The 27451-nt window shown below is 41.8% G+C and overlaps 1 protein-coding gene across 7 annotated transcripts in view; it reads right to left on the bottom strand.

The window, feature by feature from the left end:
• Positions 1 to 27451, bottom strand: part of unc5a (unc-5 netrin receptor A) — a 195819-nt gene that overhangs the window by 160852 nt on the left and 7516 nt on the right. For 3 of the 7 annotated variants that reach the window (XM_046866983.1, XM_046866982.1, XM_046866978.1), the window contains exons 1-2: positions 23056 to 23203; positions 19557 to 20078 (exon numbers count right to left, since the gene is read on the bottom strand). The exons of 1 other annotated variant lie outside the window; for it this stretch is intronic. In XM_046866983.1, coding sequence (XP_046722939.1) covers positions 19557 to 19701 — 145 coding nt within the window. In that variant the 5' untranslated portion in view covers positions 19702 to 20078; positions 23056 to 23203. Of the gene's footprint in view, positions 1 to 19556; positions 20079 to 23055; positions 23219 to 27451 lie in introns of those variants that run through there. 3 more of the 7 variants (XM_046866976.1, XM_046866977.1, XM_046866980.1) reach the window with 3 other exon arrangements.

The following is a 27451-nucleotide window of genomic DNA, read 5'->3' on the forward strand; positions in this document are numbered from 1 at the left end:
CAGTTCATTTCCGAGGGGAACATTTTGAAAAAAGACATTTTCGATTCCCTGAATCCGAACCCAATACTATCCCGTGACTCGATAACTTCTCCAGCTTGAGCTCATCCCTGAGAAAGAGAGAGAGAGAGAGAGAGAGAGAGAGAGAGAGAGTGAGGCGGACCCGACTGCATTGCGAGGGTTGATTTCAGCTGGAGAAATTGCGGGGGTGTTGGAGAAAGGGAGTGTCGGAGAGATAGGACACAAAAGAACGACAGACCATTAGACGTCGCGAGTGCAGAAAGAGAGGCAAGACTGACGCGCACTTCCGACAACCATCTCGCCCCAGACGCTCGCCTTGCTACATTTCTAAATTAAAGATGGAGCGATAGGAGCAGCAAGGGGCAGCTTCTGGAACCGGCCCGGTGTTGGGGTGATTTATCGAACTATCTGCTTCCCCCCTAGAGGTCAAGAAGTGCTACAATTACGCTCCTGTTATTACTGCAGCTGTCCCGTTTAATCAGGACGTGCTTCAGTTTCAGGGGGAGTCTGGTGCGCTTGCTGCGGTAGACGCTCGCCACGTTTTGAGCGTCTACGGCAGAAGATGGCTCCATAGGGGCAGTTGTGGCAGAACCGAGCAATAATATGATCCTTTTAGCAATCGCAAAACAAGCGTATGCAATCTTTTGAATATTTAGTTAGTTAAAATATGTTGCTGTTACAGAGCTATAAATCCTATTGAAATGCAATGGAGTTCCACTTGGGCAAGTCTAGCACTGCCCCATGCTGGAGGGAGAGGCAGTGAAAAAATATGATTGGTGTACCACATTTACACCAAATTAGACTAGATTTAAAACTAGTTGCAGTGTAGCAATAATCACAAGTCTATAAAATGAACAAGGGAAAAAGTGAAGGAAAAAGTGTGCATAATGGACAGTGCCATTTCTATTATTGCAAAGTTTGTGAGAAGGAAAAAAGAAGGAGTGGAGTTATGGAGAACGAAATGTACATTGGTTGGACGGTACGAAAGAGTTTGCTGCAACCTGGCAACCCTGATTAAAGATACTTTTTTTCTGTGTACAGAAAACTTCTAGGTATTTCTAACAGCGCTCGAAATGAGACGACAAAAAAGAAACAACCAAAAAAACCAAGCCAGACTGTCAGACGTCAGGCATTCTGCCACATTTTCGTCTGTTCCCCGACGAGCGAATCATCGGCGGGCGCTCGACAAACATCTCGAGCGTCTGTTTCTTCAAAAGAACAAAGAACGTGACACAGAAAAGCTGACCGGCCTGGTGTTATTCCCACACAGTATGTTCGCAAATGACAAAGCAACAAATGACAGCCTGAGGAAGGAAAGGAGAAGAGGGGGAAAAAAATGGAACAACAACATTCACAAATCAAGAGGACATATGCAGGCAGATGGACCGAGCTCAAGAAGGACCCGAATTCACAAGACGCCACTTAAAATTTTTAAAGAGCTGGTTAAACCCAGACAGACAGCGAAGCACAGGATCAGGGTTTCTCTGCAAGTTCCTGCAAGAAATCCGAGCTGAAATAACAAGATAAGCGTAGAAATAACAAGGCGCCTGAGGAAGTACTACAGGGGATATTAAAGACGAAGCAGCAGGGGAACGGAGCAGCTCTCTGGAGGACGGACCTTGCTAACGGGTAATAACTGGTCTGGAGTTAGCATGCGTTTAGCCAAAGGTTACTTAATTTGAAAAGACAGAAAACCTGATGATCGCTGACAGGTATGGTATCAGCGGAGAAACCCGTGCCAGTGGTCGTTAGGTGCAATAAACGGGGTCTGGGAATGCAAAACACTCGTTTGAAGATGCTAATGAGACTAATTTGTGTGGATTCGTAAAATGAGCAGCGTCGACAAAACCTAGCCCACTTTAAATCTATGTAGTCTGGATTATATATTCCTTTGGTGGCGACTTATATCCAAAGAAACATCACTTACACAGTCATGCAACCTTTTAGATTTAGCACAAGAACCAGAACCACCAACCCTCTATTTGCATCTGGTATAAAATCTGCACTCAAAGTCAAGCTGTCTGCGACTGTTGCTTCCCTCGAAACCAAACAATTCCCACCACGGGGCCATTATTCTACTCTGACTGGCTGCCAGTGTGTATTCATTTGGCAGCGGCTTGCGTCCAAAGCCACTTGAGTGAGCCAGGATCCAACTCGAGCACTGAGCTGAGCAGTTTGAGGTTAAAGGTCTATTGGTCTAATGTTCAGCTGTAGCTCTCTGCTCCAACTCTCTGAACTTCCACACTTCCAGTTACCGTCCATGTATTAGCCATCTGTGTGCACCTATAGACTGTGCACTGTGTTAATTCAACATGAATAGAGGCTTTTAAATATATATATAAAGCACAATCAAGCGATACGAGTCTGCTGATGAAACAAAACACATGACTTTAGAATAGTACACGAGTCATTTGTATCGCGAGGCATCGTTTTCTTTTTCAAATTTGCACTGATAACAACTGATTTATTCATATAGAATTATTAGTATGTTCGCTATACTTTTTATATTTAGAAAGTGACCAATCAATTGTGACAAATATTTTCCATGTAGATCGATTTCTCTTCGTTAAACAGTTTCTCGAGCATTGTGCTGAATCGAATCGAAATCAGTTTGCGCTGCATCGTAAGGAGGTGAATGCGTTCAATGTTTAACTAGCAAAATATGCTAGTTCCTGTTATGTTGTAGTTCAATTCACCTTTATTTCTGTAGCACTTGAACAATAAACATGGTCCCAAAGCAGCTGTACAGAGATAAAGAGGTTATTACGTTAGAATGGAGACGTTTAGTGCCTATAAGTTTGTTTCTTATATGTTTATCCCTAATAAGCGAGCGACAGGGGCCAGGAAAAACTCTCCTGGGATGATGTGACGAACAAACTTTGAGGGGAACCACACTTATAAAGGAACCCGACGTCATTGGGTGGCACTGAATGCCAATTCATTATGTTTTTTTTTGTTCTTGAGGTGTAGAATTGCCCTTAATGTCGCAGAAAGTCTGCAAAACAAGCTAGTTCCTGCTGTAGTCGCTGTTCAATTTAATTCAATTCATTTTTATTTGTATTGCGCTTTTAACAATGAACATTGTCTAAAAGCAGCTTTAAACAGATAATGTGGTGATAGAAAATGTATATGTTCTTTATAAGTGTAAGTTCGTCCCTGATGAGCTAGCCGGTGGCGACTGTGGCAGGGAAAAACTCCCTGAGATGGCAAATTAAGAAACCTTGAGAGGAACCAGACTCAAGAGGGAAACCCATCCTCATCTGGGTTGCACCAAATGTCTATTTATTGCAGATATGCGGGGTACAGTGGTGGTGATCAGAAGCAAACTGTAGTCCTGAGTCAGTGTAGCAGACTGTTGACATTAACTACAGTCCAAATCCATCCTCATAGCTCCCGCTATGCTTGCTTGCTCCCAGGTGCTAACAAATAAACCTGTGCTGTGGTAGACAAATAAAGCAAACTAAACCAACAAGCTTTACCTGTGCAGAGCCTGAAGACTCCTTCGTCTAATGTTCATGCTGATAACCATCTCCTGTGGCTATAGACATGTATATTTAATTAAGTGGCTTTGGTAGGAAAAAAAACTGTATGTACCAGAAGTAAAGGCGAACTTTGAACACGGGGGCAGAAATGACTAGCGTGTTCACCCAACATCATCTAAATTCGCTTGAAAGGTCAGATAAAGCTATTACCGAGATGAGCCTTTCTTTTTAACGCTTGCCGTGTCATTAGGTGAGTGGGGTATTTGGTTGTCATGCCCAGTGTGGCATTTGCGTTAGTCACACATAGTATTTAGTCATCAAACAGGTCAGGGCCTTAGCCAGGCTTGGCCTTTTTTTATGTCATTTGAGCTTTTTTATTAGAGTGGATTGTCCTCATGCACCATCTACACCCTCTACACCCTGCTCAGATAGATTCATACACAATGTCCTGAGGGCCACCAGAAATGAACCCCGTTAATTAAAGAGGAAATCTCGTGTATTAATCTGGTCCACTAATTAGAAACAGACTATCAAATTTGTCATATCAAACAAACAAATGTCGGTTGAGATATCTCTTGAGGTTACTACCAGTTGCCATGGTTTCACATCACCTGGTTTGCACGGTAGCAGTTCTTACACGGTATAGCTATCATCAGAACCCAATGCAAAACGCCAAATCAGATGTGTTCCCTAATTAAAACGATTTTGACCAGATTTCTCTCTAAACAGCGGTAACGCCTTAAACCACCCAGACGTCTTTCCACTGATTTCCACCACTGAAGATATCTTGCTCATATGGACCACAAATCACCACAAAAACACTATCCTGTCCGAACAAATCAACATTTTCCAAATGACGTACGGCTAATCTGAACCAAAATATTTAATATATTCTCTTGACCTGAGAATCTTTGTTTTATCTTGATGACAAATCGAATGTATTACTTTTAAAAATACAGTGTTTCCACAGACGCCGATTTTGTCCAGATTTCCACCGGACGTGAGACATTTTGCCTATTCTGACCATCACATGTTGTTTTCTTGCTGAGAAACGCGATGTTCCGACCTGAAACCTGACCGGTTTTTCATTACACATTAGACGTTTCTATGTCCTGCTCAAACAAATCCAGTATCTTCCCAATAGAAATGAGATCATCTAACTTGCAGACTCACGAATCCAACAAAATTTTTATTTTATTTTGTTGGATTTATTCATTTGTTTAAATGTAATAATTGTATCATAATCAACTGTGTATTAATTTATTGGGAGAAATAAATATAACCTCCCCCCATATAACCAAAATAGTATGATCAGGCTCCTCCCATCGAAGCATCGACTATTCGGGGTCACCCCTAATTCCTTGTACGAATTTCGACATTCCAGACACATGCAGAAAAATCTCTTTGGATATTCCCAATTATCTCCCCGTTTTTATGTTTTTGTATTTCATTTTTTTAGCAAAACATCGTCACGCTCCGCTTATCAGTGCTCCACACCGTTTCCTGCGCTCGCTTATACATTTTTCTTCACAAGGAAACGGATTGCTTTTCCAAAAAAATAAAAAAAAACCCAAAAAAACCCAGATTCGGACGGACATTAATTGGACCATCTGCAATCAGTGTGTCAGGACACAACAGAAGGCTTTTACATGCAGAAACGATGATAACATGCTGTTAAGCGAGTCCTTGTCCGTTCCATCTGAGTTTTTTTTTTTTTTGTACTCGTTACACGCTGTTTTAGTGTCTGCTTTATTGGCCACCTTTTCTCATCCCCCCTCCGGTTTATTACACGTGGCCGTTTTTTAACAACCTACTGTACACTCGTCCCTAATATGAACAGAAGGCTTGCGGTGATAAGCGGCGAGGGACAAATGGGCAGAAAATTTGCGAAAAAATAAACGCTAATGCGCCTTTCATTTGCGTTTAATAATCGGCTACAGATTTATGCCTGAGACGATGATGATGAACGCGATTGCTTGGGACCGGCGGAATTCACATTATAATATGCCGATTTATAAATGCGGTAAATGCATTGGTATGTGAAATGATACTATTTTTTTCTTTGTAGATCGGCTCAAATCCATGTCCTTCTTTTTCTCACACACACAATATATATAAATGTCCCACTTTTTTCCACCATGGCGGCGTCAAATTCTTGACTCTGATTGGTCCATACACTCTAATGCATTCTAATACTGTTATCATTTCCAATTTTTCAACAGTAAAACTCCTGTCCTGCTCGTATCAATCAAATATCTTCTCAACGAAACTTGGACCCGCGTGAAAGATTAATGAAAAAGATAACGCCCATTTTTTCCGCTGACATTCCTGATAGCGTTTGGGAAAGGTTTCAGGAAACCTCGGGTTCACCATCTAACACCAAACACCTCCGATTCCAAAAATACAGCAGTGCGGTTTTTACAAAGTGGTTCACAAGATGCTTGGCAGAGATCAGATTTCCTGTTCGAGTGTGCTCGTTTCTGCACGTTAGCTAATGACGCGCCCGGGCGTTTTGCAAGCGGGAATTAGTGGCTTACCGTTAAGCCTCAAATCCCTACATTCTATCTTTTCTCCAGCTCTTTGTGCGTCTGAGGCTTCCTTTGACCGTGATCTCGAAAGCGAGAAGGGACGCGGCCTGAAGGAGAGGATCCGTCCGAGTTCCCGACAAAAAAAAACTAGCCTCTGTTGTGTTTGGAGACACCATTAGCGGCGCGCTAGACAGTGATGAGGAGTGACAGCGAGCGACTACTCCAGTCAAGAGTGCAGCCCAGGGGCCGCAAGCATGTCACCAGCCGGCTCTGACATCCCTCTGCCTCTCAGGACATACCTTTGTTTCTGGCTCGCTGAAAGCAGGACGGCTAATTGCATGGACCGAGGCCTTGGAGACGAGCGATAAGGAAGGAGGGGAGAACTCGAGTGCATGTGATCGTCTTGCTGCTCTTTAAAGCTTCTCACACACACACACACACACACACACACACATACAATCCTAACAGTGAGGCTTCCTTTGTCAAAACAGAATGTGAACAAAATGAAAGCAATGGCGCAAATTTTTTGTGTTTTTTTTCAATGAAAGAAAATTGTGAAAGAAAAAATGAGGGCTACATGAAAAGCAGATTAATCGGCACCATTAGTTGATCGCTGGAACCAAAAATCCACACTTTTAGTTTTTCCGGTTCGCTGTCATTACAAAGGCGGCCACTAGGGGCAAGTCACTGACACCACGTGCTGTCTGATCGTTGTTGTGATGTCACGACTATGTACAGCGCTATATTATATTTATCATTTCAAATTTAATAATATAATTATTTTGATTTCATTTAGCACGTTTTTATGATTTGGTATTGTTTTTTGTTGTAATACAGTTCAGTTCTATTTTACATGGAGTGTTTGTATGTTTTTTTTAATCTAGTATCCATTTTAAAAACAGTTATCAGCAAGAACGTTCCAACATCGCTATCAATATCCAGGGTTAGGGTTCAGGTTCGGGACCTCTAGTAATATATAAGACGGGTCTGGAACCCCTGTGAACATCTGGATTTGAGCATCTGCCTAAAACTTTGAACTAATATTATATATTCCACCAGAACTTTTTTTCCACCCTCCCACCTCATTTCCACCCCGTTCCCCTTCACTGTTTCCTCCTCGCTAAGATCGACTTTAGCCAATATGTTTTTGAAGCAAGCGCGCATTTTCCGCCAGGGGGTCCTTCTCATATCAGGACGCGCAGCTATTCATTTCCATAATGCAATGAGAAAGAAATTGTAAAAAAAAAAAAAAGAGTCTATACAACCTTCTGGTGCTGTCAGGTCTTGGGGAAAAAAAAGGCAAAAGAAAAAGAAATTGCTGAGAAAAGCAGAACAGCCATGAAACCGAAGGCACAAAAAAACAAAACGTCCCTCCACCTCCCTCTCTGTCTCAGTGTGTTTTTTCTCTCTTTCTCCTTTTCAGCTCTTTCAAAACCTCGATGCATCGAATGCAAGAGGACGACTAATGTACGCCATTGATTAGCGTAATAGAAACTGAAAGGTAAGACATGAGACTTAACGGAAGATCGGAGCTTTGACAGGCTACACAGAGGACCTGCAGGGGATCTGAAGCCATTTATGAAATGAGGATGGTAGACTCTCGATACACATGTGTGTGTGTGTGTGTGTGTGTGTGTACATCTGGTGTTTTTTTTTCTCTGTATCCTTTGAACCTTGAATGATTGATAGAAACCCTTTTTTCTTTATGGTGTGGGATTTTAGACTTTGGGACCTTCAAAGAGGATATCTGATGTTCAGGGGACAAAATAGTGGGAAAAAATGGGAGTAAAAGCATGAAAATATGTGAATGCAGCTTGGAATTTAACAGATACATTACACAAAGATGGACCGACTGCTCAAATTATCATCGTATTATCTTCAGGAAGGTGTTGGACGCAGACAAACTGCAAAACATAAAGCGATGCCCTATTGATCATATCCAGCGATTTTTTTACATACACCAAATTCTCACAAATTGTACAATCGGCAACACGAGAAAAAAAAATAAAAACGAGTTTCTTGTTCGTTTGCAGCGTTTGCTAATTTTTCAGCAAAAGGTCGATTTTTTGCCTTCAAATGTACTAAATCTTCAGGTCAGGTGTCCGCAAACTTTTTCCCCTACAGGGTACATTATTCCTCATCACGACTCCACAATTACATTTTCTAATAAAAGGAACTCAGCAGACTCCCGTGTTTGCGCCGCTGTTATATGTCCATTCGACGCTGCCGCCGTTCACGAACCACTTTTAATCTAAACCCAATAATAAAAAATAAAATGAAAAGCTTCATAAGTACAAAAAAAAATCACCAGGAAGTGAAAAAGCACGAACGCTCAGAAAGTCCTATGCGTTAATGAGTCATCTTTTCTCTCTCCCTCGCTTTTTTTATAAGTGGTTTTCTTTTGAAAAGCCACAATTTAGCCCACAGTTCGGGGTCTCGGCTTTATTATATCCTGAATATAACGCTTCTTGGGGGGAGGGGTGGTGGGGGGATGATCACACTTGGGCGGTTTTAATTGGAACTTGAACGAATTCAATTGAAAAAATAATACAGTAAAAACCTTGGGTGACTTTCTACATTTCTGACCTTAAAACAAAAAAAACTAAACAAAAATTGGAAAAGTATTGGGATCTTTTCAATTAAATTTTTCCCTTCACTAAGAGACGGAATCCTGTCCTGCATGACAATGACCCTGTGCAGCTCCATGAAGATCTGCTTTCCATGGGTTGGAGTGAAAGATCTCCTGCTATAGATCCCTACTGAACACCTTTGGGATGAATGTGAACGCTGACTGCACCCCAGGTCTCCTCACCTCACCCCCATCACTCCCAGACTTTACCTAGTGGAACATCTTCTCAGAAGAATGGAGGATTTTACAACAGCAAACGTGGACAAGGATGTTCAAAAAGCCCATAATCTGATGGTCAGGTAACAACATTTGGTTCATATACCAATATTGTTCATATTTATTTTAGTCGAATACAAATTGCACGCAGATCGATTTTTCTCTTCTGTGCAAAAGATTCGAATTTACAAACAACCGAACGACAACAAGCTGAAAGTTCAATCCCATCATCCACCTGAGCGACATGCAAACTGCCATGTTGGTGCTCTGTCACACGGTTTACTGTTCAAACGCGAACCCAAAATGTAACTGGTTTAATCATACGTGAAAAATGAGCACGTCTCCGTGATTAGCCGTTGGAGATGCTGGGTGAAAAGCCGTGATGGGATCTGGAAGAACCGTGGTGAGTCAGGTTGAACTCGACGAGACACAGCTCTGGGCCAGAAATCTTTGGAGTCTTTGGTGGAAATTGAAATTGGACCGATGCTCAAGCCTTCAGGGCAGTGCAGAAATCTGTAAAGGGTAATTTCTTTTCCTGCATCCATACAATTTCCCCCGCTGACCTAAAGCGGGAAGCAGGAGCAGCGAGTTGAATCCGTGACTGTGGGTTCAGCTCGAAAGCGTCTTCAGTGGCTCCAAAAGGATCTTCGCTACTACATTGAGGTGCCGGGGATTAAAAACGATTTGTCAAAGCACTGAAACTCAAGAGCCAAACCCCACAACGTTTTTATTTACTTTCGATGTGACTGGAAATGCACGGTTGCTATGGAAACAAAACCGATGCGATACAAATGCGTTACAAACAAACGTCTGACCAATCGGATTTTGCGAATCTGTTCGGACCAAGAAATTCTCGGATCTACCTGATTATTTTCCGACGACACGGGCAGCACTGGCGAGCCGTCTACGAGTTTCCATGGTGACCGATGAACTTTCATTGAAAAGCAATGGAATTTTTTCACATGGCTCTTTTTTCTTTTAATAAATAATAATAATAATAATAATAATAACGGTTCCCTTTGGAAGTATAATAAGAACAGCTCTGAAAGAAAAAAATAAATGGATCAGCATGTTATTTGACTATGCAGCTGGGGCAGATGGGAAATGTTTGATATTTTGCACACCAAGTTCACAAATTACATTCGTGACTACATTAACTGTGAGCACTGGGACTTTCACACACACACACACACACACACACACACACACAGGTCTTGCATTAGCACAGGATAAATTCCTGCCGGCACGTATATTGTCTCACTGAACACCCCGGCTCTCAGGGTCACGGGGATCGTCATGCCTCGAGTATTGATTATCTTCCGACTCCGAAGCTCTCATCTGTTCAATAAAACAGATAAGATCGCGGCTTGCTAGCTCACGAATGTGTTACCGATTCCCTCTTAACTCAGGCAAAAATCTATACAGGGGTCCATCCGTTCTATAATAATGCACCTGTGTGTGTGTGTGTGTGTGTGTGTGTGTGTGTGTGTGTGTGTGTGGAGATGAATATAGAACGGAATACCGCAGGATAAATAAACTGCAGCTGTTTACCTCTGACGGAAAACAGCTAATTGTTTGCCTAATTATAGTATTTAACAAATTACAGACCCCCTTTTTCGGGGTCTGATGGCTCGCGTTGCATTACGCAGTAACGATACGTCTTGGGAGAAGCATCTCTGGTGAAGGCACATGATCCTAATGCCCGAGGTCGTACAAAGTCCTATGGTTTTAAACCCCAAAACCCCAATAATTAAAGTTGTTTGTTAAAGCAGTGTTGCACGATGTACCTGGATCATGTCAGCTTGATTTTTGTGTACATCAGTAAACGTCCAAAAACCCGCCTACTATAACGAACAATTTGATTGACGCTGCTAATAAAGAATCAGTGAACGTTTTTATAGCCTGCACCAGTATAAAAGTCGCTGTTCCTGCTAGAAACCTGCACAGAGGAGTGAAGAGAATCCATCAGATTGCTTTGAGATTCTGAAGCTCACGGCCAGAAAAGTGCCCGAGTTCAGCATTATAATTAATTCATTCATCTTCATGACTCCAGGTGCTTTTGGTGTGTGTGTGTGTGTGTGTGTGTGTGTGTGTGTGTGTGTGTGTGTGTGTGTGTCCTGTTCATTTGAAGCCCATCTCTGCTGTATCTGATGGGACTTATTCCTGGGCCAATTAAAACTTTAAAAAAAAGAAGAAGATAACACAATGTTTCACATTTTATACATGGAAAGGCTTCTTCAAATGCAAATGAGAGGAAATCACACTGAATTTGATCTACTCGGGTGCCTACCTCCATGCCCCAGACTCTTCCTGAACAGGATACACACGTCTGAGCTGCTCTGGATGATGGCATTGAATTGAAAATTGCATTAAGACAACGGGTTGCAAAATTGCAGGAATTTGAAAGACTGGAAACTTTCGATGGGAATTCGCAGGAATTAATAGGAATAAACGGAATTGCAGTTTTGTCTGTAACAGGGAACGTAAATGTGTTTGGAAGGGGGAAAAAAAAATTTCCATCTTGGCAAATATTCACATAAATGAAATATAACATGCATTTATCTTCAAAATTGTCATTTGATTCCAATCTACGTGCGTTTGCATGGACGTCAGCTTACAGCCAAACAACATGTTTATATTGTTGTACAGTTTTTAAACATTTTCAAAATTTCAAATGAATTCCCATTAATTCCAACTTGAAATATATGCAAAGTTCCCCTGATTAAGATTTCCGTACATTTACCGAGAAATTTCCGCCCCCTTGTAACCCTTATCAAGACAAAGCCAAAACTACTGACAGGAATCTGGTCACAACAACAAATACTATAAAGCACTTCTGGTGACGCTCTGAGGGCTCCAAGAACAGGTAACACGCGTGTAATCCGACGTGATGGAGGAGGAATTCAACACCGATGCAGGCCAACATGCGCCAATTTGCAGTCGGTGTCAATCCTACCCCCCAAAACCACCCACCCCACCCCCTTAACTACAATATTACTAAAAACGAGCAGCCCTGCTATCACTCTCCCTCTCACCCAGATGGTTAAAGACATGATTCATCTAAACGCTAGGACGCTTTCGAGGCTGAGACTGTTCTCTGTACAATCGCCTCCAGGCAAATGTGGGAGAGTCTACCTGAAAAAAAGAAAAATAAAATCCTCTGCACATCAATAAACACTGAATGCAGACAAACAATTCAATCTCATGTTTCAGGAAACACAGCCGGGGGTTAAATAAGGGTAACGGGTACTTTTTTTTTTAGGCGAGATCGTGTTTTCTTTCGCGGTGTACTTGTAGGACTAAAAAAAATTCCTTCACAGCTTTTATCAAGGTGGGAAAATCAAAAAAAGGAGGCAAAATGGTTAGAATGTTTCATTTTGTGCTACGGTTTGTAATTTTGCAAAAGCCGAGACTTGTGGCTTTAAAAAAAAAAAAATAAAATAAAATAAAATAAAATAAAAAAAGATAGGGGGCGTCCTATACAATGTCTGCCTCCAAGTCAGGTGTCCTAATACTTTCAAACCGCCCGGGTTAGAAGGGTGCCAATGCTTCTAGAAATGATTGTATGTCTGTTTTTTTCTCGATCCGGTGTAAATGAAAGGCACAGATTCGGTGTTTGAAAGGGACCGGTTTAAGGGGAAACGTGCTACAAGAACTTGGAATCGTTAAACAGATCGATGGCGCTCTATCGACGCGGTGCAGGCTGAGGAAGACCCCTGCTATCACCTTTCAGCGTTCTTGGACAGTAACGCTCTAAATCGGGGCGATATTTGCCAATCCGAGAGCAGATAATTAACTGTAAAGATTCTCAGTAGTGCGTTTTTCCCCCCACCAGCACAAACCAGGGTAGCAGATGTTGTGCGATAGCGCTCTTTAAACTCCCCGTGTCCGTGTGCTTTTCGTGGCTCGAGCCCATTGTTGACTCAGTTGAATTGCCAGCCCGAGGCGTTAGCGCTTGGACACACATGGCCGTAACGAAGAAAGGTCACTGGGCGTCGTTGGCTGTCAGCGGCGTCGCTTGAAGAGGACGAGAGCTGGCTGCGCTACAGCCTGCCCTCCCTGAGACGCCCTTGCCATTAGTGAGTCTGCGCCAGCCAGATCCTGCCCAAGGTGCTTTATAAATACTTGGACAGACGGCGAGGAAAACACTTAAGACGAGCGCCGGCATATGGGTGCCTGGATACACATGAGCTCATGAGCAATGCACAAATGCTGAATGGACGCTTGCCGTTAAAATAGACACAGGACATGCTTATGATGGACGTTTCGAAACAAAGGAAGAAACTGTTCTAATGTGTCCACTGTCGTGCCAAAAAACATTCATAAAATATAACAGGTAGCCAACTAGCTACATAGTGTTGCTTTATTACCGTCTTTCCTTAGACACACACACGGGCCTTTGACTAGCGTACATTTGTGTGTGGATTTGAGCTAGCTAGGAAAAAACACTAGTGCTAGAAAACTACTTTACTTCCATCATTTTTAAAAGGTCTTACTTCATAAACAAAACCATGCCTAGCTACTGTAGTGCTAGTAAGGCTTTGTAACCTCCTGACCTGTGACTAGCTTTAAAACCACTCTTCAACAAGGCTTTGTATTTAAACAAGCTAGCTGATGATCACCAACATTTTACTCAAACACAATCAGAACCCTGACCACATTAGAAACACCCCAAAATTCTAAAAACTTACATTTGTAACAAACAAGACCTTAGCTTCGAGCTACCATCATCTCAGGAGCGTACACGGAATCATGTGACTAGTTTAAAAACTCTCCACAGGTATAAGAGAAACCTTTCTGTCTGAAACAAAGACTTGTGTTTAAGCTAGCTTGCTAGTTGTAACTGACTAGCTTAAAAAATGTCAGACCCATGACTAGCCTAAAACTCTGCAGGTCTGAGTATAGGCTTTGGATTTGAGCTAGCAACTAGCTCGCTAGTCATTCCCAGTCAAACACACTCACTATCATCGTAAGACCTCAGGCTGTCTTATAAACTCTCGGTGTTGCTAAAAGAAGCCTTTTTTTCCTTCTAAATTGCCTTAGGTTTTGAGCGAAATACCCGAAGAGTGTTTGTCGGCTCCATCGGAAGGGAAATAATATTAAAACCGATGCTATATGAGGAAAATCGGATACAATTAGCCGAGTGTTCTGGATCATCCTAATTTTTCCCCCCTGCTAACAGGAACACATTGTGCATATAATGACAATTAAATAAAAATCATTTTAATTATAACCTCTAGTGACGGCTTCGTACTAATGATAGTAATGGATTGCTGGTAATGATAGTTTTTAGCACATTTAGACAATTTTTTCTCTCTGGTTATAATGTTCAAATAATACGGTAATGATACGCCTGCTAAAATCTGGTGCGTCTTCTCCGGATTGTTTGAAATGTCCCCGAAACAACCTCCGTTCGATTTAGATTTCAAATTGTAACACCAAAAAAAACATAAAGGTGTTTCCTTTAAAAGCAAAAATGCTGGAGGTAAAAAGAAAGAGAGAGAGAGAGAGAGAGAGAGAGAGAGAGAGAGAGAGAGAGGTGTTCAAAAGAGCTCTAAAGCAGGAGATCTTTCACTCTGACCCATGAAAAGCAGATCTTGAAGGCCTCCAAGGCCTCTCAAGGAAGAAACCTTGAGAGGAACCAGACTCAAAAGGGGCGTCTGGGTGGCACTGGATATCCATATTACCAAGCATTAATAAGCATGTATTTATAGATAGAATTGAACTTGATTCCACACTGAAGATCAGCCATAACATTAGAACATTATCAGCAGTAAAGTAAAGAACGCTGATGATCTCTCCATCATGGCACCTGTTAGTGGGTGGATTTATTTATTAGGCAGCAGGTAATCATTTTGTCCTCAAAGTTGATGTTAGAAGAAGAAAAATGGGCGTCGTCTCCAAAACTGCAGCTCTTCCTGATCTGCAGTGGTCAGTATCTATCAAAAGTGCTCCAAGGGAGGAACAGTGGTGAACCGGCAGGTGGTCATAATGTTATGGCCGATCTTTATATCTTGTTTCATCGACTCCATCGGTAGAAGAGCGTCTTGAGTTCTTATGAAGTAAAGGTGTGTCTCAGGAAAAGAAAAAAGTCCCAGCCGACATTCTGTCGTTCAAAGAAAGTTCAGGCAGTTAATATGATTGAAATGTTTCGAGGCCGAGCGCTCGCTCAACATTTCCACAGGATTTTTTCTTTTCTCGTTAAACTGGATTGTCACCTGATGAGCTGCACCGTGTTGCTATAGAGCAGGAACGCCGAAACCCCCTGCGCACAAAAACCTACGCTAATAACTAATCTGAAGTGGGACGCGAAGACGGAGCTCCCTAATGACAGAAGTGCAGGAGAAGCTCCCAAAGCTTAGCATGCAAACTCGGTCACTTAGGAAGCCGTCTGGAAACACGGCATCGTCTCCTAAAGCAGGCCCAGAGGAGACGCGTAATAAGCCGGGATTAAACACACCTCCCTGTCGTTGACTGATGACCAATTAAACAGTCGGGCGCTTATTGATCGCTGGAGAACGCCGTGGATCCCAAACATCTTAAAACGCGTGTGCCGAGACGCATTTTTCATCTTTACGCACACTTTTTCTTCCAGACCCTATAGAGCTGTTGTAAGGAGCGGGAGGGGCGAAGGGGGGAAAAAAATAAACAGCTAAGCAAAGATGCTCGAGACGTGTGCTGTGGTTGAAAGAAAAAAAGCCATTTATTAAGCATTCCGGCAGATGGTTTGCTCGTATATCATCAGTTTTATATCTACAAAACATACCGCTCACAACCCAGGCTTGCGAAACCAAGGGCACCTTGGGAAATGGAGTTTTATGAAGTGCCCACCTCGCCAAGGTCAACTAGCGTTAGGAAGGAAGGAAGGAAGAAAGAAGGAAGTGTGTATCACAGGTGCACCAGAGCCCGACAAAACGAAAACCCACCCCCCACCAACACCCCCACCTTCGAGTTCTTTCCCCAAGAATCGTCTGATGTATTAAACTGCTCCTATTTCCAGCACAAACCAAACAAGCGCAAAGAAATTTCCCCACACTGCCAGCGGGACTGATAAATTAATAGATTAGCGTTGTTATGAAACTGCTCTATAAGGCTAAATTGCATTATGTCTAGTTTATTCCATAATTGAGTCAAACTCCAATTCCGAAGCGCTCGACAAAATATTAAATAACCCCAGACCCTCAGGAGAAGGGGTGTGTGTATGTGTGTGTGTGGGGGTGATTTAAAAAAAAAACACACATTCTTTCCATTTCTCTTCTCTCTTCATTCACCACCTAAACTCTAATTTCCTTTTCTCTTACCCCTAAACATCATGCACACGCCATCGCGAAGACTTTTCCGCCCCCATCAGCACCGGTCTGCTCGTTGAATTCACAACCAAATTTAATACAAGAATAACAAAAAATTAAGAAAGAAATAACACTCGTTCTTCTTGATTAAATTAGCATTGCCTCTGCCCCGGAGCAAAGTGCGCTAATCGTTTGCGTTCGGGATGTGGGGAGCTGAATTTGGACTTTTTTTTTCCACAAAGGGTCTTAAACCGATAAATTACGCTTCTTGGTCTTTTTTCTTTTCTTGACGTTCACGTGACGCACGCATGAGCCTGGAGTGGATAATAGGTAGAAAAGTTCCGGATGCAGGCTCCCAGAATATTCGATCCTGATTGGCTGGATGGGTTCGAGGTCAAAATGTCCGCTCGGTTTATTCTGCCGTAACCATAGTAACAGTACCAGTTCCTGAGATGTTTTCTTCAAATGATATGGGGATGATATTGATGAAATGTTGAGGTAAAGGTTAGGAGAAACGGCACCAGGGGTTAACTTTGACAGCGTTATTATTAGCATGTAATTCACACACACACACACACACACACACACACACACACACACACACACACACACACACATCTCTTTACATTTACATAATTTGGTCCAGAGCGACTTGCATTTGATTTCATTTATACAACCGAGTGCGGTTTAAGGCCCAGGAGCACCAAATTGAAGACGATGGAGTGTAAATGTAGATAAATAAAAGTACTTTCTTGTAAAAAGCACTCGTCTCCAAACTTTTTTGATAAAATCTCGTTAACGATAAACCTGGATATTGACTGGATTTAAATTGCCGCCTGATCTGATACCGAGCCACTGTTCCGGGACGCCATGATTCGCTCGGTTAGAGATTACCAGCGTGACTGCTTCGCCCTTGACTAAAGGGAACGTGACATACACAGGCGTCTCATCTCCGCCAGGGAATAAAGCAAGTGACAAACAGACCCTGACTCTATCTTCCTCTACTTTTTCCTCCACATTCCCGGAGAAGCTCATCCTCCTGTCGAGGTCCCATGCTGAGCTTCTGAGCTCGAAGACACTCGGGAGCGCTGAGGAAATGTGGCTTGTCCGCTCCGCCCCCTTTCATCTGTAATGAAGACTGGCGTCTCGACCTTTCTTTTTTACGCCCACGTTACATTTTCCTCTAGAATCTTTCACACCCCCTCGCCCTAAAAAAAAACCCAGCGGCTCAGCACTTTTCCTTCTCCAAAGGCACAGGATTCATTTCATAGCAAACCAACAGGCTGTTTGAACCCGAGAGCAAAGTGAAATCGGAAAAACCGAGGGACTTTTCTGGCAATTCAATAGGACGTTGAAAAACACAAATATCGCATACACTCGTTTACTTGGAATTGTAGTAGAGTCCCGTGAGCATGACTCGTTGTTTAATGTATTCATAATTATTCGCTAATTGATGCAGGAGGAAAAAAAAGGCCCTCGGACCCGTTTTCCGTCCAAGGAATCTTTACTGCGGCCAGCCAGAGGCATGCAAATGAAGTGTGAAATGATGCCAAAGCATGGGGTGTATGTGTGTGTGTGTGTGTGTGTGTGTGTGTGTGTGTGTGTGTGTGTATACGTGGCTAGCAAACTCCCAGGCTGACGACTTCATTAACACCGGCAGCACTACAGTATGTATGTGTTTCAAAGCAACACGCTCTCTTTCTCACCCAAGACAGAAAGAATTACCACAACCGACTCGGACTCTTTCTTTTCTCCTTTTTTAGAAAATAAAAAAGAAGTGTATTTGATCCCGTGAGTTGACCTTTTTTGCACTATTTGATTTTGCAGCGGATTTAATATCTAATGGATGGGAAGCCCAGATGTGAGCCGATTTTTCACCAAACTCGGAGATCTGAGAATCCGATGACATTCAATATCTATCTATCTATCTATCTATCTATCTATCTATCTATCTATCTATCTATCTATCTATCTATCTATCTATCTATCTATCAAACAGAAGAGAACTCAGCAGGATCCTTTCTGGGGGTCGGCCCCCCCATGTTTACCTGTAAACAAACCGAATTCCCAGAATTCCCAGGATCTATCCCGGAATATGTTGCGTCCATCACAACCAAGAAGCGTTAAAGAGTGTATTATTCTGATTGCTGCGTTAAACACCAAAACCTCTTTATGACGGCTTTACAAGAAAAAAGCTCTTCCTGCATTCTTTATCGAGTCTCGAGCTCGGAATCAGTGGTTACGTCGAGCACGGATTATGTCTGGATATTTTGTCAGGGCACAAGTGGATCATTCATGCACTCTGGATGTCAAGAAAGTTCAATCCAAAGTTACTAGTGTACAATCCGAGCTGGTCCTCGTGTGACTATCATATACACATTTGTCACCTTTTTAATGATCTTCAATAAATACCTTTTTTCCCCCCTTTTCATTCCCGGAGCAAATTTGGATCCAGAATCCCCAAACAACACAATATCAAATTGAAATTAATTCCAGTGTTTTTTTCTTACAGAAGTTGAAATGCATTCTAGACTTGTTTTCTGAAATAAACCATCAACTGTTTCTGAAGCTTCTGTGACTTTTGGGTTCGGTTCAGCAGTGTAGTGTGTGTATTATAATAGTGAAGATATTCGATAACCCTTTAACTGTGGCATCAATATGAGGACATACATGGAGTAAAATCTGGTGAGACTCCGAATGCAAACAGGACGATTTGTATGCAGGAGACATTTGGACACTGTTGGACAAACCTACACATCTTGAATTAAAAAAAAATCCAAATGGCTGAATAATACAGTTACATCTCATACATATCTTTATGGGGTGTCCTTTTTTGTGCATCTTGCTGAAGCCAGGGCTCGCACCCTTGCGCCCAGAAAGCCAGCCAGCTTACTCGGCCAACCTGTCAGCATGATCCTGCCAATGCAGCAAAGAGCGCAGCATAGCGAGCAGTGCTGATTGTGCTGGAACTCATAAAGGTGGGTAAGAAGGGATGTGGATTAACGAAGGGGTGGGATGTCCGGGTATAATGGGGGTCCTGAAGCTGACCCATTTCATGCAATGCCCTTAATTCCTATCTAGCACGCGCTTCCTTGCGTGCTTTCTTCCCTGCATCCTTGCATGCCTGCTCTTCTCTCCGCGTGCACGTTGCTCTCAACTTGCGCGTGCGTCACACGACATGAGGTCTGTGCGTAAAGTCGTGCATGCAAAACTCTATCCATCAATTCATCCATCCACCTATCCATCTATCTATCTATCTGATCTGCTTGCATCAAAACTAAGTCTGCGCACCGGGAGGACCACCGCTGTTTTTCCATATCTTCATAACAAAATAAAAAAAATGCATCAACACACACACACACACGCGCAGAACGCAATAACCCGAGCGACTCACCGGTGCAGGTGAATCCGACGGTCAGAAGGCAAACCGAGGCGAGAATCTGCGCGGCTCTCCAGCGCACAAAGAGCCGCGTGGAAAACGGCATCGTCGCCTTCTTCTTCTTTTTCTTCTCCTCCTCCTTCTTTTTCTTCTTCTCCATTAGTCTTGTATTCAAAATATACCTAAGGATGAATATGATGATAAAAAAAAATAATAATAAGGAATAGTCTTCCTGGTAGCGCGTGGAGCTTTGCGTGTTTCGCGTGCGCGCAGGTTCCTTTTGGACTCGGACAGGAGGCGCTACTGAATCCGATCTCCTCCTGTCCTCTCCTCACTCTCACTCCTTTTCGTCCTTCAGCACACCTCCTCTTCCGCCCTCCTTCCTTCTTCTCCTCCTCTTCTTCTGTGTCACCGACGCACGCGCCGCTCACCACCGGCGCGTCCTCAGCATCGTGGTGTCGCAGGTGTGTGTGTGCGCGCGCGCGGCGAACGGACCACCAAATAGACCTCTCTCAAGTTTCAGAGCAAAAGAATAAACTGCAACACACACACACACACACACACACACACACGGAATAAATAAAATGTCCCGGTTGTGTTGCTCAGCAGGTTACAGTTTTGGCCCCGCGCGCATCCGGGAACGGATTTTAGTGTAAAATATAATCTGTGCGTTTGTTCAGCTCGGGGAGAAAACAGCTGCTAGTGCGCCTCTGCGGGGAGAGAGAGAGAGAGAGAGAGAGAGAGAGAGAGAGAGAGAGAGTGGAGTGATACACACCGGCTATAGAAGAAAACCTGGAGCGGATTCGCAAGTGTGGACTGGAGCAGGAGCACGAGAGCGCTCGTTAATCACGCGCGCGCACGCACGCACGCACGCACACTCTCTCTCTCTCTCTCTCTCTCTCACACACACACACACACACACACTATACCTTTCTTTCTCACACACACACACACACACACACACACACACACACACACACACACACACACACACACACACACTATCTTTCTCTCTTATACACAATTATTCTTTCTATATTTCTCTCGCACTCACACACAGACACACATCTTTCTCTTTAACACACACACACATCTTTCTTTCATTTTTTCTCTATCATGTGGTCAAAAGTTTGTGGACACCTGACCATAAGATCGCTGTGTGCTTTTTGAAATGTGCCATTCCACATTTATTCTCCATTTGCAGTTCTAGTAACGTCCACTCTTCTGTTAGAGAAGTGAAGAAAAGAGTGCCGGCAGGGTGGAGTGGGTGGAGAAGAGTGATAGCAGGAGTGATTTGTGATAGAAGAGGAAAAAGAGGCTTCTCCCCTAATGGGAGAAGCCAAAAGAAAAAGAAGAAGTAACCTCCATTCTTCTGGGAAGATGTTCCTCTAGATTTAGTAGAGATTTCATTCTGATACAAGAACGCCCAGAGTAAGAGGTTACTTCTTCTTCATCTTGAAGTCAGGTACTGATGTAGATAAGGCGAGGAGACCTGGGGTGCATTCACCATTCATGTTCATCCCAAATTTGTTTAGTAGGGTTGGAGCTCTATAGCAGATCTTCCACCCCACCCCATGGAAAGCAGATCTTCATGGAGCTGGCTTTGTGCACAGGGGAATTGTCATGCTGGAACAGGTTTGGTTCTCCTAGTTCAATTGAAGTGAAAAGTTCGTGCTCCTATATAATTGTGTGCCTCTGACTTTGAGGGAGCAGTTTCGTGAAGAACCACATCTGGCTGGAAACATCAGGTGTCTCAATACTTTTGTCCATATGGTGCATATTGTGATCATTAACATGTTGGTTTAGTCAGATGTGCTAGTTAGGGATTAAGAAAGCTGCCCATGTGCACCATGATGCTCACCATGACAATTTCTTTTTTTTTTTTCATTTTGAAAAGTCATCACATTGCGTTTTGTTTTCTAGTGTTGTCTTTCTGCAGGTGTGAAATCCACCTGTAGTGATTAGCTCGTGTTTCAGGGCTTTGTCACAGCGCTAATTTAATTCCCACGGTCCCCTGTTCCTGCAGGAGAAGCAGCTTAACAGCTGGCGTGGACTGATTGTTCGTTATGACGGTCCACATCGATAATCCCTATTGGATAATGATTAATGATGAGCCTCAGCAAATGGTCTGCACAAGGTCAACTGCTCTGCGCTCCACATCCTAACATGACCTTACAATCACAGACAATTCATATCAAACCGAACTGTACACTGAACATTCATAATACTTATAAATATGTCTACCACTGATGATCATCATCATCATCATCATCATCATCATCATCAAAAGGTGCATCTACAAAGTATTAGTATATGGGGTTTGCATACTTATGCAACCACCTTATTCTTGTAAATGTTCTATTGTTTCCTTTAAAAATAAAGAAATAAAGAAGAAAGAAAGAAAGAAAGAAAGAAAGAAAGAAAGAAAGAAAGAAATAATAATAATAAAAAAAATATATATATATATTTTTTTAATATTATTTATTTATTTATTTATTTATTTATTTATTTATTTTTCTTTTGTTAATAAATATAAAAGCCAAGTTTATGCCAATTTTCCAGACATTTTATATTGGTAGCAGAATACAGTGATTCTAAATAAAATGAATACTAAAATGTATATTAAAATGAAATAAAATAAGAAAACAAAAATTAATTTTTAAAACAATGTGTACAAAAAATATAAATAAAAAAAGAATTAAAAAAAGAAAACAATTCATAATTTTACATACAAATATATACATGAAATATCAATAAAATAATATTCTGGAATAAAAATAAAAACAGAAAACAAAAAGAAAAGAAAAGTGATTTGAAAATGATACGTGTTTGAAGAAAATATATATAAATAAATAAACTATGTATTGTTAGCATGTGTTTTGTTAGTGTTTTTTGTTAAATATAACTTTTTTTTAAAGATAGATTAAAGTTAGTTCTGGGCTGAGATAAACTTTTTTCACCTCAGGTTTAAACAAATTTCTTGTAACGTCTCTTAATTTCTTCCGAATTTCTGACACACTTGATACTGGAGATTCCTTTCACAAATTTTTCTGGCCAAACAAAAAAAGGCACCATTACAACATAAGATTCTTTACCATCCAAATCAGCTAAAGTATTGGGACACCAGACTTTTCCAGACAGATGTGGTTCTTTCCCAAGCTGCTGCTATAAAACCGCTATAAAAAGGCATACGATTGTACTGGACTTTGGAAGCGTTGGCATATAAAGGAGTAAAAGATCTGCTGCTACAGAGCTCACCTTTGGGATGAATGTGAACCCTGACTGCACCCCAGGCCTCCTCACCTCACCTTCATCACTACCTCACTTTACTAACACCCTTGTGGATGAATGAATCTCCACAAATCTCCACTAAGCTTGGAGCGTATTACAACAGCACTTGAAGGCTAAATGTGGAACGTGATATTAAAAAATCATGCACGAATCTTATGGTCAGGTGTCGACAAACTTTATCCCGTACTGTGTATTTTGAGCAGAATGTAAACCTGCTACTCACGTCCTGAAAAATAAAACCTTCTGTTTCCCGCTTTCGGTTTTCCTCCTGTTTTAGCTGCAGCCATCTGCTGCTTGTCAGGACTCTCGCTGCATCTCGTTAACTCGTCCGTACACACCGTACTGTATACACCTCTGTGTTATCAGCCTGGAGGTGATTACACACGCTGGACCGTCACACACACACACACACACACACACACACACACACACACACACACACACACACACAGGAAACAGGAAGTGTTTGTCACACAAGACACATTTCTCTTAATGTACAGTCAGATTTTTTTCTGTCCAGTAATTATTATAGCAATAATATCAATAATAATAATAAAAAAAACTTCTTTATTTTATATAACGGCTTTAAAAGTTATATCTCAAAGCGCTTTCCAAGCATAAAAACAGAAACTAAAAATTAAATAAATAAAATAAAAATAAATAATGATAAAACATAAAAACAAGAAAATAAATTAAGTAAATAAAATAAACCTCACAAATACAAAAAAAAAAAAAAAAATAAATAAATAAATAAATCAACTGAAAGCTATCCTGAAAGAGTGGGTTTTAAGAGCAGATTTAAAAAGTCAGATCTCAATGGGGAGAGAATTCCACAGTTTTGGTGCATGTGAGCAAAAAAAAACCAGATCACCAGATGTACTGTAAGAGGAAGAACTTTGGAGGAGTGGAGATCATGCCTTGGAGTGTAGAGAGTTAAAAGTTGTGTCAAGTAATGAGGTGCCATCCCATAAGAATTTAAAAACCAATCCGAAATCTAACAGGGAGCCAAAGTCCCAAACCGAAGAAATACGCTGACCAGACCTGGTCTACATCAGAACCCTAGCAGATAAATTTGTTGAAAGCGTTACAGTAGTCGTACGCATGAAAAACCAAAAATGCTTAATTTTCATTGCCATGTTTACTGGATATCATGAAAGACCAGCAGAAAGCCTTTCTGATGCTCTATCGTTTTTATCCTCCGACAGATTGGCGGATGACATCACAACGCTGCTGTACATCATTCTCCCGGGCGAACGCTACTCGAATGACCTTTACAGCGGTGTTCGTGATGGAGCTCGCTTTTAACGGCTTTGATCAGTAATTTAACATCATCTGTCCGCGGCCCGTGTCGGCTGATAAACGGAGAGCTTGTCTCGTCCTGATCGAAGTAAAGAGGACTACAAGATGACAATGATGAGGAGGATGAAGACGATGATGATGAAGGCCAGAAGGCGATGCGGTAAATGATGCACTTTCTCTTTGTTCAATAAACAGAGAGAGAGAGAGAGAGAGAGAGAGAGAGAGAGAGAGAGACGTCTGGCCTTAGCGGCGGTTGATAAACAGCAACAGCGTCTCAGGATGTCGGGACACGATTCAAAGTTCCAGTAAAAATGGTCCGTTTGCTGGAAATCTAATGAAGTCCTCGTTTTTTCCCCACCTACTTTATACGACTTGAGATCACATAGAAGCTGAAGAAAAGAACAATATGAATAATAGCCAAACGAAGACAAAAGAGATCCCCGGAGTCAGTCATAAATCACTGATTAAGATTTTGTGCTGCAAAGCCACTGCTTGGTCCTCGAGCAAAACTTTTCACCTGCTCTTTCCTTCCAGTTCAATTCTCTTTCACTGAAAACCATTGAGATAAAAATAACTATTACTCATGAAAAAAAGCATCAGCTATTGTTTCCTTTTCAGAAATGAGAAACACAAAGTGTGAGTGATGATTACAGTAGAGATACATCATTATATTCCAGGGGGCAGGTGTGAGTAAAGGCTCTGGGTTTCTGATCAGAAGGTTGAGGGTTCAAGCCCCAGTATTGCCAAGCTGCCACTGTTGGGACCCTTAACCCTCTCTGCACTGTAACATGACTGACCCTGCACCCTGACCCCAGCTTCCTGACATCACTGGGGCATATGCAAAAAAAAAGAAAATGGGTGTGACATGTAGAAATCACCTTTCTTTCTTTATACAACTGAGCAGTTGAAGCTTAAGGGACTTGATAAAGTACTCAGCAGTGACGGCTTGGTGATACTGGGATTTAAACTCATGACCTTCCGATCACAAGTCCAACATCTTAACCACAAATCAATGAAACATTATTTGAGATCCCCCCCAAAAAGCTGCAAATGTACTAGTTTATTGTTATTATTCATTCTGGTTCACACTTAAATACCCAGCATTTCACCTCAGTGGCTTTAAACCCATCACTCAGAGAAAGAAAGATACATACACACACATGATCTCTGTATCACACCTTCACACTGTCTCCGTCTATCACACACTATGACACTGATCACCTCTCAGCTCAGAGCTGTAAATTAGACACATCATATCAGCTTTCGTCCATGTCCGCAGCCAATCACAGCACAGATGAGACATCGACGATGTGGAGCTCCCGCTCGATTCTGACTGCGGTTTAGGGCTTGAATGATCCAAACAGCTCGTCAGTGAAACCCATGCTGTGTCCAAACACACTGACGTCAAGTTATCCGTACTCACGTCCGAGTATCAGCATCGCATACATAAACGAAACAGGTTCAGAGTTTATGTCCAGTGGGAGTATCCTCAATATTCCAGAATCAGACAGAAAGGAATGGCTAGATCGCATGGAGTTTACAGGAAGGCTATGATAACTCATCATCACTCCTTGTGGCCGTGGTACACAGAAAATCAACTCTGAGGTCCATCATGAGCAGTGGTGGTCAGTAAGAAAGTAAATTAAATTCGTTACTGTACGTAAGTAGCTTTTTCACGTATCTGTTCTTTTCTGAATTATTTCTATTGCAGGGGATTTTTACTGTAACTTCACTACATTTTAAAGTCAAATATTTGACTTTTTACTTAAATACATTTTGCAAAACCAGTCGTTCGTTTTGATTTATGAGGATAAAATCGCAACTGGTCAAACAAACAGCGAGTCACCAATCAACTGGTTTTTGATCGGCGCTTGGTGTATCTACTGATCACCAGCATACAGTTCAGCATCAGTTCAACATCAAGCAGAACATTTAGAGAGGAAGAAATGATGGAGAAACTCCAGACTCGAACTCGACACAACACACGTGACCTCATTTACGCCATTCTTTCGATTTTGGGCTCATGATAATTGTAATAGAAATCAATCAGTGTTTGACTCATGATATTTGTTCTATTAATAGATCGGTGTGTTGAGAGTCACATTCGAGTTGATTAGAAGAGTCTTGTCACAAAAATGATAATGGGAACATTATAGATATAATAAATCATAGTACTTTGGATACTTAAATACATTTAAAGACATTTTACATTTAACTCAAGTATATGATTTGTGTACTTTGTCGGGTTTTACTAAGGAATCTGATGCTACAGCGAGGCTATAATGTGTGATGTGTTGTAAAATGCTTTTCTTCTCACCACGGTTCCAAACAGTGATTATATGACTAACCGAAGCCAAAACCCCCACCTGCCCCCTCCCAGAACCAGGGTTCCCATTCTCACTCAAAACACTGCAGTGCCAGATTGTTGTTCTTGGTGGACCTGTCAAAGGTTCTCTCTTTCCACTACTTCTAAATGATCATTAGTAGTTTTTCCTTATTTTATTGCATAAGAAATCCAACAAAATACAGCATATCCTACTTAAATGGCGACATTCAACCATGTATGGTAACTCTTCCAGAATCGCACTACTCAGTGTAGGTTTTTCTGAAACCTAAAAAAAAAAACTGCTGATGAAGCCGAGTTTCAAAGTCACGTCAATTCCGGCAGGGAGCCGAAGAAGCCTGAAGGCATTAGCCACATATTGAATTCATTAGCACTCGCTCACTGACACTCTTTCCCTTTTGTAGCTCCATGACAAGCGTCTCTGTGCGGCTCACCAACACCTCCATAAAAACCATTCCAATTCCTCACTATCTTCATCAGTACAAGTTCTGCATGTTACCTTTTCGTACTTCGTGCCCATAAACATCGCTTAAGGGCTCGAGTAAAAAGTCACAAATATGGCACGAATCCATATTTTCTATAGCCCCGGGATGGCATTTTAAAAAAACACACATGCACACACAAAAAAACTGCAACCTCATCACGTGAGACAACGCCAGAATCTGTGACTAACTTACACTGAATTCAAATGATCCAAGCAGTCCTGTCTTTCCTGTCAGTTTGCAGTTCAGCAGGTTTCCATGACCTACTTCTGAGGAAGAGATAGCGTTTACTGTAGAATTGCAGCTCGGCTAGCTGCAAAGGAATCGTTTGTCTCGGAACAAACGGAAAAAGCAGATGAGCTTCTGGAAAACCTCTAATAACTCACATTTTGGAGGAAGAAGACGCCAGAAACTGCTAAATCGATCCGATTAGCTTCTTGTATCTTAGCAATTACATGCAGCCTAATGATCACACTGTTGAAGTAATACGTTTT

This window comes from Silurus meridionalis, chromosome 14 (assembly GCF_014805685.1).
Source record: "Silurus meridionalis isolate SWU-2019-XX chromosome 14, ASM1480568v1, whole genome shotgun sequence".
Taxonomy (NCBI): Eukaryota; Metazoa; Chordata; class Actinopteri; order Siluriformes; family Siluridae; genus Silurus; species Silurus meridionalis.